The sequence below is a fragment of the Malus domestica genome, chromosome 13, assembly GCF_042453785.1.
Source record: "Malus domestica chromosome 13, GDT2T_hap1".
Taxonomy (NCBI): Eukaryota; Viridiplantae; Streptophyta; class Magnoliopsida; order Rosales; family Rosaceae; genus Malus; species Malus domestica.
The window spans coordinates 16,290,315-16,309,065 of NC_091673.1; the positions used below are offsets into that span (position 1 = coordinate 16,290,315).

The following is an 18,751-nucleotide window of genomic DNA, read 5'->3' on the forward strand; positions in this document are numbered from 1 at the left end:
AATATACGGAGTCATATTTATTCGCATGCCATGTTTACCGTAAAAGTAGGAAGACATAAAAGTAAGCTACATTTGATACAAAACCCGGAAAATGATTCTTGCCGGATTCTATTCTTAAGGATCCCGTGATCGTAATTGTTTATCGTACATCTTGCGATCAATTTTCGTTAGATACTATTTATATTTAATTTTAAATTTTAGAATGATTTCTGATCGTACAATATACGATGAACAGTCATGGTTACGGGATTCTTAGGAAAATGATCCGGCGAGGATTCTTTTCCATAAAACCCAATGAAACATAATCGTATTTATGACGTCATATTTATGAACTAAATATATATGATTCTTGGTAGCTTCATTGATTTTTGATCTTTTTCTTCACAAGGCGTGCTCATCAGCTGTGTGGTGGTGATCATCTTTCAGTCTCAAAAGGTGAAATTCTCAGTCTTTAATTAAGTGTTAATCACATTCACAGATTAAGAACTGTTTTTGTTTCAGTGATCACATCCACAGATGAGTTACCCTATCGTTCTGCAAATTAAACTCATTAAAAATTCTGGGGTTTTGAAAAATAGCGATAAACCCACTAATCTTTACAATAACCAGATTATGAAATCATTAATGAAAGTTAATTGAAACATATTCAAGAAAATACTCTTTAATTTTTGCTAAATGATCGTGTTAGACTTTTCTGTCTTATTAATTTTTTTATTTAATTTTTTTATTCCATGAAAATGAAAATGAAAATTTATTGTAATTATGGTTAAGGAATAAATTTGGTGTGTTTTTGGTTGCAGTAATCTGCAAAAGAAGCAAAATGGCAGTTGAGAAGGCCGGCATCGCCAAAGATGTCACTGAAGTAAGTTGTCGAATATCCGAGTTTTATGTGTACTAGAGTATTGTGTTTTCAATGGTTTGTTTATGTTTATGATGCTGAAAATATGTATTTCGTTGTGTATAGTTAATTGGAAAAACGCCGTTGGTGTATCTGAACCATGTCGTGGAAGGTTGTGTTGCTCGTATCGCTGCCAAATTGGAAATGATGGAGCCCTGCTCCAGTGTAAAAGACAGGTATATAGGCTTTTAGTTGTATGGCTTACTGTTTGGTCATTTTCTTGTTATGCTTGTTGGTTTCGCGGCGGCGATACCTGGATGTGTTGTGCTTTTGCTCTGATTTATGTTATTGTTTACTGATTATTGAAAAACAATGCAGGATTGGTTATAGTATGATTGCAGATGCTGAGGCGAAGGGCCTTATCACACCTGGACAGGTTAGTTATTTGATAGGGAAACTTGCTGGCTAGGACCGTTGTGTTTTGAAGAATTTGTGCATGAAAGAGAGGATGCAACCGCCTTCCCCGTATACTATTCTTGGTTTCTCCCCTAGCAGGCGTTTTATTGTAATTTCAAATGATGAAAAAGATGCAACCATGCTTTTCTCATGGGATGTTTTGGCTGAAAACATGAGTGGACTGTGTAATTAGAGAGGATTTTTTGCATTACAAGTGTTAAGAAAAAATTTCAAACATGTAATAATAGTCTACATTTCATAAAACTACTAAAAATATTGGTTTCACCAATATTGTGAGCTCACGGATCTTCATTGAATCTGACTTTTGGTTGGATGGTGTTTTATGAAGAGTGTCCTCATCGAGCCAACAAGTGGTAATACTGGGATAGGATTAGCCTTCATGGCAGCAGCTAAGCATTACAGGCTTATCATTACAATGCCTGCTTCAATGAGTCTTGAAAGAAGAATCATCCTCCGGGCCTTTGGAGCTGAGTTGGTTCTCACAGATCCTGCAAAGGGCATGAAAGGGGCTGTTCAGAAGGCTGAAGAGATATTGGCAAAGACACCTAACGCCTACATTCTTCAGCAGTTTGAAAATCCTGCCAACCCTAAGGTATCTACTCAATCAATTCTACAGGTTATGAAGCTGGCGCAACTTGCAGAAAAACAAAGGGTATATTGTGCTTGGAAAAAGTTATTCGATTTTTGTTACTGTAGATACATTATGAAACGACTGGACCGGAGATATGGGAAGGTTCGGGAGGGAAAGTAGATGCTTTTGTTTCTGGGATAGGTACAGGTGGAACTATAACAGGTGCAGGGAAGTTTCTAAAGGAGAAGAACCCTGACATAAAGGTTAGCTCGCATTTTAAAGGTTAACTAAAAAGTTCTTTGGTAAATTTGTTTATGAGCTTCTTTTGAAGAAGATCTGAACAATAGCCTGTACTTTCTTCGCGTTTTTTATGCTCTTTTACTTTGTCTTATTGTGTTCCTTTTTCTTTCTTAATGTTAGCTGTATGGTGTGGAACCGGTTGAAAGTCCAGTCCTAACTGGAGGAAAGCCTGGTGAGTTATACTGCATTGCTGCTCTGAGAATATTTGTATTCCTTGCATAATCTGGCCTCTGCAATCTATTTACTGGCCTTTTCACTAGTTTAAAGAAAATTTTGTTCGTAATTTCATGTGAGATTTTTGGCCTTGCGAATGTAATTTGGTTTCTGATGGAGATAGGGCTGTAATAAACAGTTGGAGAGTACTGATCTCAGATGTGACTGGTAGCATAGAGAGGAGTTTCGTTGAGGGACACTCAGTTACTACTTCGGTGGAATGAGTCTCTTGCTTCTATTACTGAGAATGTTTTGACTCTTATTTTCTGTAGCTTCTGGCTTTCAACTTTAGTTGGCTTCTGATTGATTAACTCAAAAGTTTGTTGGAGTGAAAATTCTTCCTAAACCCCAATTCTACGATACATGGTGTAAATTATCCCTCAATCTTATACATACTTAGCTTATATATTTATAACTTTATACATGACTGTCAATTCTAGTTTTTGCTTGCACTTTGTTGATGTTAATTATTGTGCTCCTTCTAATGTAAAGGTCCCCACAAGATCCAAGGAATAGGAGCTGGTTTTATCCCGGGTGTTTTGGAAGTCAACATCATCGATGAAGTTGTTCAAGTAAGGCTCAAAGGTTTTTTTACTTAATCAATCTTAATCACTCAAGTGCATGACATTTTTCATAAATCGTTATATTATTATTTGCGATACAATCATTTATGGAAACAGCAGTCAAGCCGGATGTATTGTCTTTCGTAGTGTTTTAATGGACGAGTGTATGAATGGCCAACAATTTCTGTGAGCTGGTGTAAACACAGCCATTGATTTTTCATTTGGAGTTCCTTTAACTCTCTGCAAAGAACTTAGGAAAAGACACAGCTTGTTAGTTTGTTTCTAACAGCTATTAGCCTATTACTGCTGCCCGTGTACTAAATCTGTGATGTGTTGCAGATATCAAGTGATGAAGCAATTGAAACAGCAAAGCTTCTCGCACATAAGGAGGGTTTGCTTGTAAGTTCTTAACCTACAAACAACTAGTAGTGAGTTAATATCTTTGATATAGAGCCATCACATTCGAATTTGTGCCATATCTAGGATGAATCACCGTGTTGCAGCGTCTGTATTGAATTACAAGTGTCTGATTATCTGTTCCAGGTGGGAATATCATCAGGAGCTGCTGCCGCCGCTGCAATTAAAATTGCCAAGAGACCAGAAAATGCTGGAAAGCTCATTGTTGTAAGTTGGATCACTCCCATTCAGTTGCATAGACCATGTATCAGCATTCTAATCAACTGCTAATACACATCTACGCAATGTAGGTGATATTTCCAAGCTTTGGGGAGAGGTATCTCTCCTCTGTCTTGTTTGAGTCCGTGAGACGGGAAGCCGAAAGCATGACTTTCGAGCCCTGAGCTGATTCCTCGGTTTCTGGCTGCTTCAAGTTTTAACCAGTGGAACCGAATTGTCTCGCTTCTTAAGTTAAAACTAACATAATCTGGTAGTGTTTTTCTTACGTGAAAACATGACCATTTAACCTTTGAGCCCCGTTATGTTGTCTGGGTTTTGGCTGGTTCTCTATACAATTCTGAAGTTCAACTTCACCCGTTTAAGAGTTTTCCAGACTATTACTATTCACATTAATTTTTTTAATGCATAATTAAATAATTTATGCTAAAGAAAATGTTGATTTTTTTTTTCTAAATATATTTTTAAACGTTTATTTTGTATTTTATTTTAATTTTAAAAGTTGAAAACCTATGCACCGTTCGACCTCCATATTGGAGACTAATCGGCCCAGATTTTGCCGCGTAAAACACCATCAGTTGCCTAGTATGATTTGGACAAGGGCAAAATTTCTCATATGAAATTGACAGGGCACCATTTGAGAAAGGCAATTTCTCATATGAAATTGACAGGGCACTGCCAACGCTTCCTTTGCAACCTTGACCATTAATGTCATCTTCAATGGAGATGGTTAAAGGTTCAAAAGTAAAAAAATAAGTAGATTTATTCAAAAACTCGCATTCAAATGATGGTTAGGCTATAATTTTATGGAGTCCATCAGGCTATTAAAGGGGCATCAGGCTAGCCAAAAATAGCTCTCCCCTTAGTCTTTTTTTTTTTTAATTTTATAAAAAAAATTAAAATTTTTTTTATAGGGCCCAATTCCTCAATTGCAATAATTAATTCAAATTCAACGGTTAGATTTGAAAACATGCAACGGTAGTTTAATTAAATGAACTAATTATGCCCTGTAGTCCCCTAGCGCATTCTCTCTCTTCGGAATTATATGTATCTGCAGGATTAATTTGGAAAAACAGCAGGGAAGAGATTCGGCAGCAAAGACCCTCGTGATATCTTTATGTATGGATTCCTTGCCTTTGAATCAAAGTCTATTATTGAGGAGCTATGATTAGCCCCTTCGGTTGTGATGACGTATGACTATGGCCTAACATTGTTCATTTAAAAATAATTTTTTATGCCACTTAGTACTATGGTCTAGTAGTATTCTCCTTCACTTGTAGGTGAGAGGTATTAAATTTGATTCTTGCCACATTATTACTAGCCCATTGTGAGGCTAAGCTCACCCCCTCCCCTTTGTGTAAATAATATCGTTTGTTCATAAAATTAAAAAAAATAAAATAATTATAAGGCTACAATTTTGGATGAGGCTATGTTTAGGTTTAGCTCTTTCGGTTGGAGAATGGTCTTCGAAATTTTTGTATACCTTTTGAGTAATGTTATTCATACTATGTTTTTGTACCACATTTTCATATCACCTTAGGTGACATTTGATGTGGACAACAACATCATTTGAATTAATCAGATTTTGAAATTTAGTTCATTATTTAATAAACTAATAATTAAGAAAAACTAGTTAATTAAATGATGATTGTGGTATACGAGGAGGAGTCTTTCTCCTTCGTGTCCTTAGGTTTTGCAAATTTTTCACATGATGTGGTTGTCCACATCAGATGCCACCTAAGATGATATATAAATGTGGTATAAAACATGGTATGAATAACATTACTCATACATTTTTGAGTTTTGGTTCTTAATGTTTTCTTTGACTGGTTCAATCTTACAACTATAGAAAAGATGGGTATGTAATGATGAGACATCATTCGGGGGCCGTGGAAAAAGCAAATCGCGTGCCAGTTTCGTCTCTGATGTTGCCATCATGTGGTCCACTCCTTGGCGCATTCTGCATTGCCTTGTGCTTGGTACATGACCTCCTTCTATGAATGTATATTAGCCACTCAACAATATTTTCTCATGATCCAAACTGTTTAATTTTCAGATCTTCGTGTTCGCTCCCTAAATTCGCCATGGCGCCTTGCGGGCAAGCTGGGGATTTACTTCACATACGAGATTGGTAGGTGCGGGCGTGCCACTACTAGATGCCGCTAGTAGACAGGATTTTGAATGATTGAGGTTGCGCCTTTTGACTTCAAATCAAGAGATTGTACCATTTGAGTGGGAGTTGCTCAAATTAAGGTTCTTTGTTTGCCTTAAAAATAAGGACTTTACTTATATGGAGAGATAGAACAATATGTAAATGACAAGGTTGCTTGGAAATATAAATGACAGAGGAAAGTGACTAAAATTGCAGATTGCTTGTAATTTATATGACTGGAAATGAGTACATAAAAGCTACAAATGAGATCGATACCGCAAGTGAGCAGCAGAGCTAATAAACTAGATAAAAGAAGGCTTTTGGCAAATTTGGTTTGAGCAGAGTTTGTGCTTGCATTTGTTTGTTTGTTTGAGTGTCTATAATCATTGTGCATCTGCTCCTTTTTATAGAGGTCTGAAGGAAACCCTCCTGCTGAGGTTTTGTACTTGCCCGAAAGAAACTTGGGCAGCTTGCATTTCCTTACTTGGGTAGCTTGCATTGCTTTTGCCAACTTGCATGTAGAAACAATATTAAAAGGGGAAATTGCATCTCCACCACATGTTTTTAGCACATGTTTTCCCACTTGTAATAAACTAACAATTAAAAGAAGCAAACTAGCTTCTTTCATTACACATTCTTGCCCGAAAGCTCTCCCATCCACTTGCAACCAAATATCTTTCCAAGTTAGCTTTCTTGCATATTAATCCTTCAAATACCATATTTTACCCAAATTGTCCAAATAAGTAAAAATGGGTATATTTTGAGTGCAAACACTTCGTCTGAATCGAAAAGCGTTGGACAATTCCACATTTCTGTGCAAAATGGAGAGAACTCATCGTCTCCTCTTGTTCTTCACTATAGCCGCAGCAGCAGCAGCAGCGGAAGCACAAACCAGTAATATCACCACAGACCAATTTGCTCTCCTTTCTCTCAAATCCCACATCACCAGTGACCCTCAGAACGTCTTGACCACCAACTGGTCCACAACTGCCTCCAATATTTGCCACTGGGTTGGCGTTACTTGCGGCGCACGCCACCTCAGAGTCGCAGCCCTGAACCTCTCTTACATGGGTCTCACCGGCACCATTCCTCCCCACCTAGGCAACCTCTCGTTTCTTGTTAAGGTGGACTTTGTGAATAACAGTTTCCATGGTACCTTCCCCCAGGAATTGGCTCGTTTGCGCCGGTTGAAGTTGGTTAACTTTGGATTCAACAACTTTATGGGAACCATTCCTTCGTGGTTCGGGTCCTTACCCAAACTTCAAATCTTCAATTTGTATGGCAATCAGTTTTCCGGTTCCATTCCTGCTGATATCTTCAACTTGTCTGCACTACAAGCAATTAATCTGAGATATAACCAGCTAACAGGTACCTATTGTTGATCGATCATTAAATTTAAGGGAGCTGTTATTGACACTCCAACTTTTACACTAGGTAGAAGTGTGTGATGAAAATTTTACAAACGAGATAACAATTCCAAATTTTAGTATCTTGTTAGATGTTTAACGTTTATCTGTAAGATTTGGTTGTTTATTTTTGTTGCTTCTTTTGGTGGCACACATAACAGGCAGCATACCAAGAGAAATAGGAAATTTAACAATGCTTAAGGATATACGCCTTGACTTCAACAACTTCAAAGGTATGTACAGTGCACTCGACTTTTTGTTGCACTATTGGATCAGGGAACTGATTTCTGCACACTTTTTTTGTAATTAGAAATTCCAAACGAGATTGGATCCATAGAGAAGCTGGAGAGGCTGTACGTGCAAGCCAATGCCCTGACGGGGCCTGTTCCAGCGGCCATCTTCAACATGTCTTTCTTGACTCTCTTGGCTCTAGCAGGAAACAGCTTGAATGCTAGTATTCCGGACAATGTATGTCTGCATCTTTCTAGCATTCAGCGGTTGCTTTTGGGTCACAACCAGTTTGATGGACCACTTCCATCCAAGTTATGGCAATGCAAAGAGTTATCCATCTTAGGACTCGATTTCAACAATTTCAATGGCGGCATACCCAAAAGTATTGGGAACTTGACTCAAATAACCAAGATTTATTTTGGCTTCAACAATTTGACAGGTACTATACCAGATGAGATTGGTAATCTTCAAAACCTACAGGCTTTGACTCTCGGAGTTAATAATCTAAGCGGTCCCATCCCATCCGCAATCTTCAATATGTCCATGATGACAGCAATTGACCTTACTGAGAATCAGCTCTCCGGTAGTCTCCCAGCAGACATTGGTCTCGGTGTTCCAAACCTACAAGAACTTTATGTTGGAGGTAATAAAATCCGTGGGATAATCCCCAACTCTATCTCCAATCTTTCGAAGCTTGCGAGGCTAGACATGGGCGGGAACTCATTTTCCGGGCTCATTCCTACCAAGCTCTGCACCTTACCAAACCTTGAGTACCTCAGCTTATTCAGAAACAATTTGACGGTTGACACTTCAACTCCAGAACTAAACATTCTTTCTTGTTTGGTTAATCTTAGAAAACTGAAGACGTTATTCTTGGGCGGTAATCAATTGAATGCCACACTTCCTTTTTCCTTTCGGAATTTCTCTGCATCGATTCATTATGTTGCTATAAGCAACTGCAACATGAGGGGTAACATTCCCAATGATATCGGCTACTTGAGCAGCTTGTTAGTCTTAGATTTGAGAAACAATAAATTGGGTGGGTTGATTCCAACTTCTGTGGGAAAACTAGGGAGTCTCCAAGGTTTGTTTTTGAGTGGCAACAAGTTTGAAGGAGGTATCCCATTTGAAATTTGTCAACTAGAAAACCTAGCTGAATTAGTCTTGGATGGTAATCAACTCTCTGGTTCGATACCTTCTTGCTTAAGTAGCCTCGCCCGAGCTCTAAGACGTCTATCGTTAGGGTCCAATTTGCTGACTTCCACAATACCGTCTACCTTGTGGGGACTTGAGTATATCTTGTACCTAAACTTGTCATTCAATTTTCTGAACGGATCTCTCTCGGAAGATATCGGAAAACTGAAAGTTGTGATCTCTCTCCATGTATCAAATAACCATTTATCAGGTGGTTTACCAGGCAGCATTGGGGGCCTTAAAGATTTGGTTGATCTTTCATTGGAATCTAATAATTTAGAAGGCGCTATTCCGAGCTCATTTGGCGACTTGGTAAGCCTGGAATCCGTCGATCTATCCAAAAATAATCTGTCCGGAGTGATTCCAAAGTCTCTGGAAGTACTCTCGCATCTCAAGTATCTAAATTTGTCCTTCAACAGACTTGAAGGAGAAATTCCGAATGGCGGACCATTCCAAAACTTCTCTGTGCTGTCATATGTCTCAAATGGTGCGCTCTGTGGTGAAGCCCGACTCCATGTTCCACGATGCAAAAAGAGCACGCTTAACCGGAACTCAAAGAAAGCTAGCACATCCAACTTGAAATATATTATTCCAGGGATCGTATCAGCAATGCTCCTAGTGGCCTCTGCATCAATGTTGATACAACGGAGGAAAAGGAAAGCGGAAGTTGTAACAGAGACTACCTTGCTACCTCAACTTCTTTGGCAAAGATTTTCACGTGCAGAACTTGTAAGGGCGACAAATGGATTCAACGAAAGCAACTTACTTGGCACGGGGTGTTTTGGCTCAATATATAAAGGTACAATTTCTGATGGGAGAAATGTTGCTGTAAAGGTTTTCAATTTACAGCTTGAAGGGGCTTTTAGGAGTTTCGACAGTGAATGTGAAGTGCTGAGCCAAATTCTTCACCGAAATCTCATCAAAATCATCAGTTGCTGCAGTCAAGTTGATTTCAAAGCCCTCATACTGCAATACATGCCTAATGGGAGCCTTGAGAATTGGTTGTATTCTCAAAGCTCTCCGTTGAGTATTCTGCACAGGTTGAACATAATGACGGACGCAGCATCCGCGTTGGAATACATTCATCACGGTTATTCGATACCAATCGTACATTGTGATGTGAAACCAAGCAATATACTACTGGACGATGATATGGTTGCTCATGTTGCTGATTTTGGAATTGCGAAACTCATAGGTGAAGGAGACTCCATGACACAAACCATGACCCTAGCCACAGTTGGGTATATGGCTCCAGGTGATGTGCTACATGCTAAGTTTACGCTCTCACAAAAACTGGACATATTTGTTGAACTCTCTGATAGAATTGAGCCCTACCGTTATATGTGGAACCCACTTGTATTAGAGAGTGTCAACTATTTACAAATAGTATTATTGATCACTAAATTCACGTAAATTAAATTATGCAGAGTTGGGGATGGAAGGAATTGTTTCAACAAGAGGGGATGTGTACAGTTTTGGCATTGTACTGATGGAGACGTTCACAAAACGGAAGCCAACGGATGAGATGTTTGTTGGGGAAACGAGTTTAAAGCAATGGATTGCAAGTTCATTACTTTCGGATGATGCATTCGTTGAAATCGTGGATGCCGGTTTACTAGGGACGGAGGAAGATGGTGGTTTCGGGAGCAGGAGAGATTGCGTATCATCGGTCATGAGATTAGCTCTAGCGTGTTGTGCAGAATTGCCGGAAGAGAGGATTAGCATGCAAGACGCTCTCGTCGCACTAAAAAAAAATCAGGATCAAGTATTTGAAGGATTGTGGAGGACTCGAGTCTTAATTTTTCTCCTGTCAAATACGATAATTTTTCGTCGTCTAAGACAAGCAAATGTAGCAGTCCAATTGAACAATTCATCGCATGCATTGATGCATAGTAGAAAAACCTCCAACCCACGATTATATTCTCGTCTAAACTCCCAAGGTGCAGTCACACCTCAGATCAAATGAAATCTTTGGACGGCAAATACAACACCCTGTTCAAGGAAAAAATAGTTTTACGTATGTTCTCACAACATAAGATAACATCTCTTTTAATACTGTCGAAACCATCAGAGCCTACCTCGAAAATTCTCTCCACGGCTCTGTCAAAAATAAGTTTTATGTACGGTCAGTAGCAGCGAACAAATAGCGGAAGAAATTGAAAATGTTGAAGGTCAACTCCAGAATTCAACCAAAGTGAACTTCAAGTTTTAGGCCTCTTTGGTGTGTCTGAACTTTCAGGCTCTGCTTTGCGCTTTATCCCTAGGAAATGTTCAACCTGAAAAAAACATAAAATAGAGAATTATTCTTTCTATGGAAATAAGTGGAAAAAAAGGGGAGAGAAAAGAACGTCACAAATGAATGAATCGATATTTACTACAAACTATCAGCACCTGCTGCACGCAAGACAACAGTACGTAACATATCACCTAGAAGCATTTTATATAGATCAAGATCAAGAAACGAGGGCAAAGAACTGTACGAGTTCACTCACCTTTCTGTCACCAAGCATGGGTGTCAAGCCCCCTGGGAGATCCCTCTCAACCGTTGCAAAACCACTTCTGGGATCGCTAGTTTGCCTGGAAGCATGAGAACAAAGGGGGAAAAGGGTAAATCAATTGGGAATTCTAATGTTGAATAAAGACAGAAAGGATAAAGCAGGGAAGCATATACCACAGCTCATGTTTCTTATTCAATTCTTTAAATTAAGACATTCAGAAAAGTGTTTAAAAATTTAGAGAATTAATTGAATCATTTCTTAAAGTTGTAAAGCACCGTTTTAACATTTGAATATCTCACATATACCAACTCCAAGCCTACTCACTATACTGATTTTCTTGTTTGGAGCTGTCTTGGTCAAATCCTATTGAAACTAGCAATAACTAATTCAAAACCAAAAACAAAAATCTGAGTTGAATGAAATGATTGAAAAGCATACCCTGGTTTAACATGGCCACTGAGGACAAGATATGGTGTCTGCAAGCGAGCTTGAGTGTCCCTCATCCTCTCCGCAGACAGTGATGGTGTATCTGAACTCTTCATCTGCTTCAACTTTAGTTCTTCCTGGTATTGCTTCATACGCTTTTCTTGCTTCATCTTTCCAGGCCCCTTCCCATGGAACTTATGAGAAAGTATCCTAAAGGCTTCCTTGGGTGTCAACTGGTGAAAACAAGGAAATACGTTAGCAGCGCATAATAATAAAACTACTTGATCACTGATGAAGCAAAGATAAAAACATACAAAATAATGCATGCACCACAGCTTTCCAAACACAAAACTTCTTTGTAGAATAAGCACAGGAATATTTAAATTGAATGTCGCTAACCCTACTACACATTTTTAAAAACTACACATCCAAACCTAAAATTGAGCCCATGTAAAAGGCATAAGAAAATTATCAATTGACCAAGGCTAATATAACTCTATGACCAGATTCACCACAGTGTAACCATGCCAAACCATAAAAACAATTAACTGTAAAGGAACTGAACAGAAGTACTTACAGTTCTGCCAAATTCATCGGTTCTCTCAATGCGAATATCCTTTTCCTGATAGACTTTAGGTGCACGAGTATCCTTTTGATGGCTGGAAGAGGATGAACGAGTATCCCTTGGTTCATCCTTTTTTTGACGTGATGTATGGGTCTCCTTTGGCTGCTCCTCCTCATCATCATCTACAATACCAAAAAGTTTGCTCTTTTTCTTGTCCATGTTTCTGCCACCCCAGTCAATACCTTCTTTAAGGGTTCCTCGATCTTTAAGCAGCTTCAGTACACCTGATAAGCCCTTCCCAACTGCAACTTCATGAATTGTTTCATCAGGAACTACCTCGTCCTTATCCTCATTCTCAGGCTGTTTGTCTTCATCCATATCATTAACTTCAGTCCATCCACCAGGTTCATCCATTTTTTCTTCATGGGGAACTTCGGGTTCATCTTCTTGCATAAAAACATCTTCACTTTCAGGCTTGTGGGATTCTGAAAAAGTACAACAAAGGATAAAAGTCATTTTCTAATTATAGATGAAACTGTGATGTAGTGGCAGGACATTAAAAAATTTCCACAAGTTTAGAAGGTTATAATCAAAACCTCCTAGAGAATAACATTGTAAAGCTTGCAGAAGGCTCATAATTTAACACACCATTAAACAAATTTACAGCAGAAAAACAAAGATCTAATTGGCATGTAAAAAGCAGCAGGAGCAACATTATACCGCTCCATGGGACATTGATAATTAACGAACCAGAATTTGGTGGAATAGGAAGATGGTCACCAGCTAACTATAAGATGATGACCATTATAATATGATGTCTAAGCTGGGAAAGGGAAGCACTCCCACCCTCAGCCAATAGAAAATCAATTAAACAATACCCTAAGGTTGATTAATAAAAGCAAAAACACAAAGATAGAAGATACCTTCATCAAGCTGGAGGCCCCAGACAAACTCTTCCATCTCAGTGAAGACAACCTTGTTATCCTGTGACTCTCCAGTTGAGGGGATTTGATCATCTGCAGTCTGACTGCTGGCAGTGGTGGTGGCAAGGAGAGCAATCGCTTGTGGACCAGATACAGTTTTTTCTTCCTCTTTCTTTTTAAGAGCCAATTTCCTTGCTTTCTCTAAGGATTTATACAGATCATCGTCATCATCTGCGAAAACAGGATTTTCATCTTCCTCTCGTTTAACAGAAAGAGTTTGTTCCAGTCGCAATGATTTAGATGCCTCGTCTGCTCTAGCATAAGCCAGCTGGTATGCACTATTTCTCCTTTCAGCTTCCAATCTTTCTTGCTCCTCTTTACTGGCCCGCCTCTTTGCATCATTCCTAGAACCAAGGTCTTCAACACCCAACCCTGCAGATACTGCTTCTGCTTCAAGGGCATCTAAGTCTAGCTTCTCCCTCTTCCGCAAGGATTTCTTTTTCTTAGGTTTTTTAAACTGAAGCATTTCATCTTGAGTATAGAAATCAGATGAGATCTTTCCAGACATGTTGAGATCTTCAAAGCGGTCCTTCGTGGGAACACCCTGTATCCTCTTACGTAGCTAGCAGAAAGAAGTAAAGCCACTGTTAGTCTTTTCAATTTCTTTTGTATTTCTTTGCCTTTATCTAAAAGCAGTAAGATTGCACTACAAACTTCAATTGATCACAACTCAAAAGATAGGGAACCAAAAAAAAAAAAAAAGAAAGACAGAAAACAATGAAAGCAACACCTATTAGAACACCATTTCAATTCACCGCAGCAAATGCCCTGAAGTCCTATCCTCCTTTTTATTACCGCTCACAAATTATGATGAGAAAGAAAATAATACCTCTTCAAGTTTCTTTTCTGCTTCGCCAGTAAAGCGTCCTCTTTCATCTAAAGTTAAGCCCTGAAAATAAACATAAATTAACATATTAAAACCATGTTCCCTGACCAATGTTTCAAACAAATGTACATGAACAAGGGAAAACACTGGGTTGTGAGGTAAAATGTAGGGGAGATAATAATATATTCACCTCATCCGGGGTTGGATCATCATACTGTGGAAGCATTTTCTTCTCGGTGCCAGGGTCGTCATTAAACCTGATGCACCATAACACATACATGTCGTTAATACCAACCAATGTCGGCAATGAGATGTGAAAAAAATCCAGATTATAGGAGATGGTTAGAATAGACAATGTCACCCAATAATTAAGTTGCTTTTGGCAAATCAAATTTTTATTACACTTTATAATTATGGTTAACATACTTATCGACATAAGCCCCCCTTTTCTTCTTTGCTGCCTTGTAAGCATCGTCTCGCTGCTTCTGCTCTCCAATTTCCACATTCTCAAGCATATCAATGTCTGTTACATTGAAACAAAAACCTCTATTAAACAGTATAAAATTAAAACATCCATGGCATGCCTACAAGAGGCTGTGGGCCGTGAAAAAAAACAAAGTAACTCAAAACTTCTTTACCTTCATTAATGTCACCATCAGCTAGAATATTCTGATCTTTGAGTGTTAAAACAACTGCCCCGCCTTCCATTACTTTGTCAAGGCCATGAAGAACTTTAACACCAGCTAGATCATCTGTAAACAGGTATTCAGAGTAAGGTGATATCAAAAAACCAATAAACACAGAAAAAAAACGTCATAGATTGTAACTAAGTCATTCAGACAGTATTGACACCTCAACTGAAAATGTGAACCAAACTCTAAAAGTACTATCAACAATATTAGACCCCACAACTTGCAACTGTTGGGTCACAGTTAAAGATATAGAAACCATATATCAAGAGCAGGTGCATATTGTCAGAATACTGAATCAAACCTCTAGAGGCAATGAGGCATACAGACACAAGACCTCAAGGTTGATGTACTTTTTATTTCGTGCTCAGGCGTAAAACAAATTCCATAACTCTACAAGTTCTAACATAATATATGCATTCTAACTTAGCCATAGCGCCACATACCGTATGTTCTCAAATATAAAATGAAACGATAACTAAATTCAAATTCCTGTTGATGTCCCAAAGACCCTTAGCTTCTATTACGAAATATTAAAAAAAAAATCTCAAGTGAGAAGGAATCTCACGAGTGGGATCCTGGGCTGTCTCCTCATCTTCACTTTCTCCTTGACCAATATTGTCCTGAGAAATTAAAATTATATGAATGGTAGTTATAAAATCAAGAAGCTGTAAACAAAATACAAAAGGAACACTATCAAACTGACCTGTTCCTCGAAAATCTTAGAAAGCTGTAAAGCTTTCTGCTTTTCTGCATTCCTTTTCTCCTCGATCTTACGACTCTTACTAACCCATGCTAAAACCTCAGGAACATCTTCTGTTTTCTTCTTTAATCTCTCTTCCTTTGTCCTGAGAAAAAAGCAAACCCAATATAACTAATTGTAGCACCATGCAAAGAAATATAGACATGTTACACATGGCAATGTCCTTAAAATAAGTGTTTACGTACATCTATGTATGCAACTCAATATAATTGTATTGCCACCATCTGCTAGAGTGTTATGATATTTGTGTGTTCAAATTAGATTTAAGTAGACCCCATGTAATTGAACGTTGAAAAATTCAGAAAGAACAATACCCACTCTGGGGGGCTGGCCATCGCCCCGATTAACCACTAGGCGTTTGAAAATTAAAAATGGACGCCTAGCCCGCCTAAGTCACGGCTCTCACTTAGACAAAAAATAGATAACTTTCATTTTGCATTTTATTTTTTTCAATAAATTGTAAGAAACTTGTTGAATACTTGGATAAACACTCATTATATGCTTCTTCCCATGTTTTCAATATGTTCTAATACTTTATAATCTATATGTCATTCTATTTTACAACTTATGTATCCCAATACAGTTATGTATTTATTTAATTATAAGTACATATTTAATTATAATTTATATAATAAATTTAATAAAAATTAAAAAAAAAGGCCTAGGCCCCATGTAGACGCCTAGCTGTCAACCGACTAGCGCCTACTAGAACCTTGGCTACATTCAAAATAAAAGGCAGCAAATCCAGAAAAAAGAATGCAAAAAATAAAATAAAATAAAATATCCGAACCGCCATAGTGTAACCACAATTGTGTCGAGCACAAATAACTCCTCAGCAAACTGTACAACCATAGTTATAACTGAGGTTGTGTGAAGAATAAAGTCACTCCTCAGTAAATTGCAAGCAATATTAGGATAACGAATACCTACCGGCATAAAATCACAAGATATAGTATACCAAGCTAATTTGTCAATAATTAATTGATAGTTGGTTCAAAGAGAACACTGCTAACATACTACAATCATCTTTCTCTTCAAATGATGCCATTTACTTTGACACAATAAACCAAATGGATAACAATGAATTGTTTTCATCCTTCGGGAGATGTTGATTCAACTTTTTTTTTTAAACACCCAGTATGCTTTTGCATATTTCATTCTGCTTACTATTAACTTCGAAGCACATAGCCCAAGAATATTATGCATATTGTATATCACAGACAAGTTCAGGTTGCCCATAGGATAACTTTTATATGATTCCTTTGAATGCACCAAAATCCAACTTCTTCAGTTCCCAATAAAGAACAATGAGATGCAATAATGCTTAATGCAAAATGGGATATGAAGCGGAATTCAAAAGATAAAATAGGTTGATAACATAAATCAAATATGGCATAAAGAAAACATAAATGAAGCTGTACTTACTTCAAGATGCGTTCCTCAAGCTCCGATGCTGATAGATGTGTTCCACTTGATAAGCCATCAGCATGCCGTTCATCCTCAGCATTATGGGAAACCTTCCCTTGCTTAAGAATGTCTTTATCCCTGTTATCATCACCATTTAGCTTCAATTTATCATCTCTTTCAACGCTTCTCCTGCTTCCTCTGTCTCTTGATTTATCCTTATCTTGATCCACCTCCCTCTCTTTTTCCCTGTACTTGTCTTTCACCCTCTCCCTATCGGTATCTTTATAGCTTTCCCTCCCTTTCTCTCGATCTTTATGTTTTTCTCTCTCTTTTTCTCTTTCCTTTTCTTTTGCTCGGTCCCTTTCCTTTTCCCTTTCCCTGTCCTTATCCCTATTCCCCCTCTCTTTCTCTCGTCCTCGATCACTATCCTTCTCTGCCTCTCTCTCCTTCTCCCGCTCTTTTTCCTTCCCTCTGTCCTTTTTATCTTTCCCCCTATCATGCTCCTTTTCTCTATGACTCTCTCGATCATAATCTTTCTCCTTCACCTTATTATCTCTACTCTTATCCTTATACCGGTCATCTCTATCATCCTTCCTCCTTTCCCTGCCATATACTCGATCCTTTTCCAAATCTTTATATTCTTTTTCTCTTTCCTTCACAACATCACTCCTCGACTGCTCTCGGTCTTTACTTCTGGCATCCTTCTCTTCCCCTCGGCTACTCTTCTTCCTATCCTTGCTCCGGTGCCTGCTTGATTTGTCAGCCCCATTCTCGTCTAAATCATCATTTGTTCCCTCATCCTGGTGCTCCCTCATTGGAGAGTCAGCCCGATCGTACTCCACTTCCATTTGCAACACACTAAACTGCGAAACTCCACCACTGGAATATCGAAAATCAAAGAAATCAAACCACATAAACAACCGATATAACTTTCCAAAAACCCAAGAACATTGTAAAGTATTAAGTTCAAAATATCCGGTGTGCTTGGCAAAGTGATAACATAACGAAGGAAAAAGCATCAAATTCTGACAATTTCACTTAATTTCGAAAAATAAACAGAACACGATTTTTACATGAACATATGAAAACTGAAAAACCCTAATCAGCAATAACAAAATTAAACAATCGACATTAACTGAAAAAAAAAATCAATATTTAGAAAGAAACCGATACCTTATGAATTGTATCGGGTTTATTTGGCGGCAAGCGTCGGCGGAGCTTCCTTCGCAATCTCAAATATCTATAAGCTCTGTTTTGCAAACTTGGACTGGAATTTGTTTGATTTGGTAAATCGTAACAAGTGAGTAGCGGAATCCGGATTAGGATGGCGGCGATGGCGATTGGGCGCTTGAACTTGTTGCGTTTCGAAGCTATATGGGAGCACGATAGTTGAGTGAGAAGAAGGGGGGAGAGGAGGTGTGGCGGATTTGCGTGGGTTCGAAAGCGAGGAAGTGCAACGACTTGAACAAAGGAAGGAGTCTATTGGGGTAGTTTCGAGTTTTCACCTTTTAACCGAGCCTTTTCTTTCTCTCTCATTTTTAAAATTTAGTTTTTCTATTAAAAAATCACTAATACTTTTTATTTGTTTTTACTAGCATATGTTTATTTAAATCTCAGCTACATTATGTTTATTTTTGTTTTTCATTTTAGTTTTTTATTTAAATCTCAGCTACATATGTTTATTTGTTTTTACCTCGGGTGTGAACATTATGTTTATTTTTGTTTCTAAAATGATAAGTTGGGAGTGGAGTGAGGAGAGATGTCTTTGTTTTTCATTTTTTTTTAATATTAGATATACGCTAAACTCATGTAGCTGAGATTTAAATAAATAAATAAATAATTGCTTTTATAAAATTACATTATTGTTCTTAATTTTTTTTTTATGATAGGAGATTAAATAGTTTTTATAACATATTTCGGTTGACAAAAAAAAAATTGTTAATACTTTGTTAACAGAGAGATAATTTTCATATACATATTTTAAAAGAAGAATTAATGTGATTAGTTTAGTGTGAT

General features: G+C 37.9%; 3 protein-coding genes and 1 long non-coding RNA gene across 8 annotated transcripts in view; 3 read left to right on the forward strand and 1 right to left on the reverse strand.

Moving 5' to 3' along the window:
- The window catches only part of LOC103453124 (cysteine synthase-like), a 40,492-nt gene extending 36,461 nt beyond the window's left edge, over positions 1 to 4,031 (forward strand). For all 3 annotated transcript variants that reach the window (XM_070811115.1, XM_070811120.1, XM_070811119.1), the window contains exons 2-12: positions 389 to 435; positions 801 to 862; positions 965 to 1,074; positions 1,217 to 1,274; positions 1,644 to 1,907; positions 2,012 to 2,149; positions 2,307 to 2,358; positions 2,892 to 2,971; positions 3,302 to 3,361; positions 3,506 to 3,586; positions 3,670 to 4,031. In XM_070811115.1, the coding sequence (XP_070667216.1) occupies positions 389 to 435; positions 801 to 862; positions 965 to 1,074; positions 1,217 to 1,274; positions 1,644 to 1,907; positions 2,012 to 2,149; positions 2,307 to 2,358; positions 2,892 to 2,971; positions 3,302 to 3,361; positions 3,506 to 3,586; positions 3,670 to 3,762 (1,045 nt within the window). In that variant the 3' untranslated portion in view covers positions 3,763 to 4,031. The remainder of the gene's footprint in view (positions 1 to 388; positions 436 to 800; positions 863 to 964; positions 1,075 to 1,216; positions 1,275 to 1,643; positions 1,908 to 2,011; positions 2,150 to 2,306; positions 2,359 to 2,891; positions 2,972 to 3,301; positions 3,362 to 3,505; positions 3,587 to 3,669) is intronic.
- Positions 4,032 to 4,099: 68 nt separating this feature from the next.
- On the forward strand, positions 4,100 to 5,957 carry LOC139190693 (uncharacterized). The gene is made up of 3 exons (XR_011575038.1): positions 4,100 to 4,714; positions 5,445 to 5,574; positions 5,652 to 5,957. It is a non-coding gene; the product is annotated as an uncharacterized lncRNA (long non-coding RNA).
- A 346-nt stretch (positions 5,958 to 6,303) lies between these two features.
- Positions 6,304 to 10,853, forward strand: LOC103453200 (probable LRR receptor-like serine/threonine-protein kinase At3g47570). Its single transcript, XM_029091857.2, has 4 exons — positions 6,304 to 7,115; positions 7,315 to 7,386; positions 7,464 to 9,833; positions 10,006 to 10,853. Exons 1-4 carry the CDS (start codon positions 6,569 to 6,571, stop codon positions 10,542 to 10,544), a joined length of 3,528 nt encoding a protein of 1,175 aa, XP_028947690.1. The 5' UTR covers positions 6,304 to 6,568; the 3' UTR covers positions 10,545 to 10,853.
- LOC103453126 (SART-1 family protein DOT2-like) lies at positions 10,440 to 18,253 on the reverse strand. Of its 3 annotated transcripts, XM_008392675.4 has the most exons (15): positions 17,909 to 18,253; positions 16,754 to 17,614; positions 15,272 to 15,413; positions 15,134 to 15,188; positions 14,515 to 14,628; positions 14,303 to 14,399; positions 14,067 to 14,133; positions 13,880 to 13,939; positions 12,991 to 13,612; positions 12,080 to 12,552; positions 11,515 to 11,735; positions 11,071 to 11,155; positions 10,769 to 10,854; positions 10,657 to 10,678; positions 10,440 to 10,570 (listed from the first exon to the last, which is right to left on the reverse strand). In XM_008392675.4, the coding sequence occupies exons 2-13, from the start codon at positions 17,581 to 17,583 to the stop codon at positions 10,780 to 10,782; spliced, it is 2,841 nt and encodes a 946-aa protein (XP_008390897.1). In that variant the 5' UTR covers positions 17,584 to 17,614; positions 17,909 to 18,253; the 3' UTR covers positions 10,440 to 10,570; positions 10,657 to 10,678; positions 10,769 to 10,779. The 3 variants fall into 3 exon arrangements, with proteins under 3 accessions (XP_008390897.1, XP_008390896.1, XP_008390895.1); XM_008392674.4 differs by having other exon boundaries at positions 10,440 to 10,678; XM_008392673.4 differs by having other exon boundaries at positions 10,440 to 10,854.
- Between the last annotated feature and the right edge of the window lie 498 nt (positions 18,254 to 18,751).

Bases quoted from the DNA above. Each gene is read 5' to 3' on its own strand.
- LOC103453200 (XM_029091857.2), top strand. From the start codon at position 6,569: ATGGAGAGAACTCATCGTCTCCTCTTGTTCTTCACTATAGCCGCAGCA. The intron at 7,116-7,314 runs GTACCTATTGTT...CACACATAACAG, and splicing joins GAGATATAACCAGCTAACAG to GCAGCATACCAAGAGAAATA. The intron at 9,834-10,005 runs GTGATGTGCTAC...TAAATTATGCAG, and splicing joins AGTTGGGTATATGGCTCCAG to AGTTGGGGATGGAAGGAATT.
- LOC103453126 (XM_008392675.4), bottom strand. From the start codon at position 17,583: ATGGAAGTGGAGTACGATCGGGCTGACTCTCCAATGAGGGAGCACCAG. The intron at 14,629-15,133 runs GTGAGATTCCTT...ACCTGTTTACAG, and splicing joins GACAGCCCAGGATCCCACTC to ATGATCTAGCTGGTGTTAAA. The intron at 12,553-12,990 runs GTATCTTCTATC...GTACTTTTTCAG, and splicing joins GGGCCTCCAGCTTGATGAAG to AATCCCACAAGCCTGAAAGT.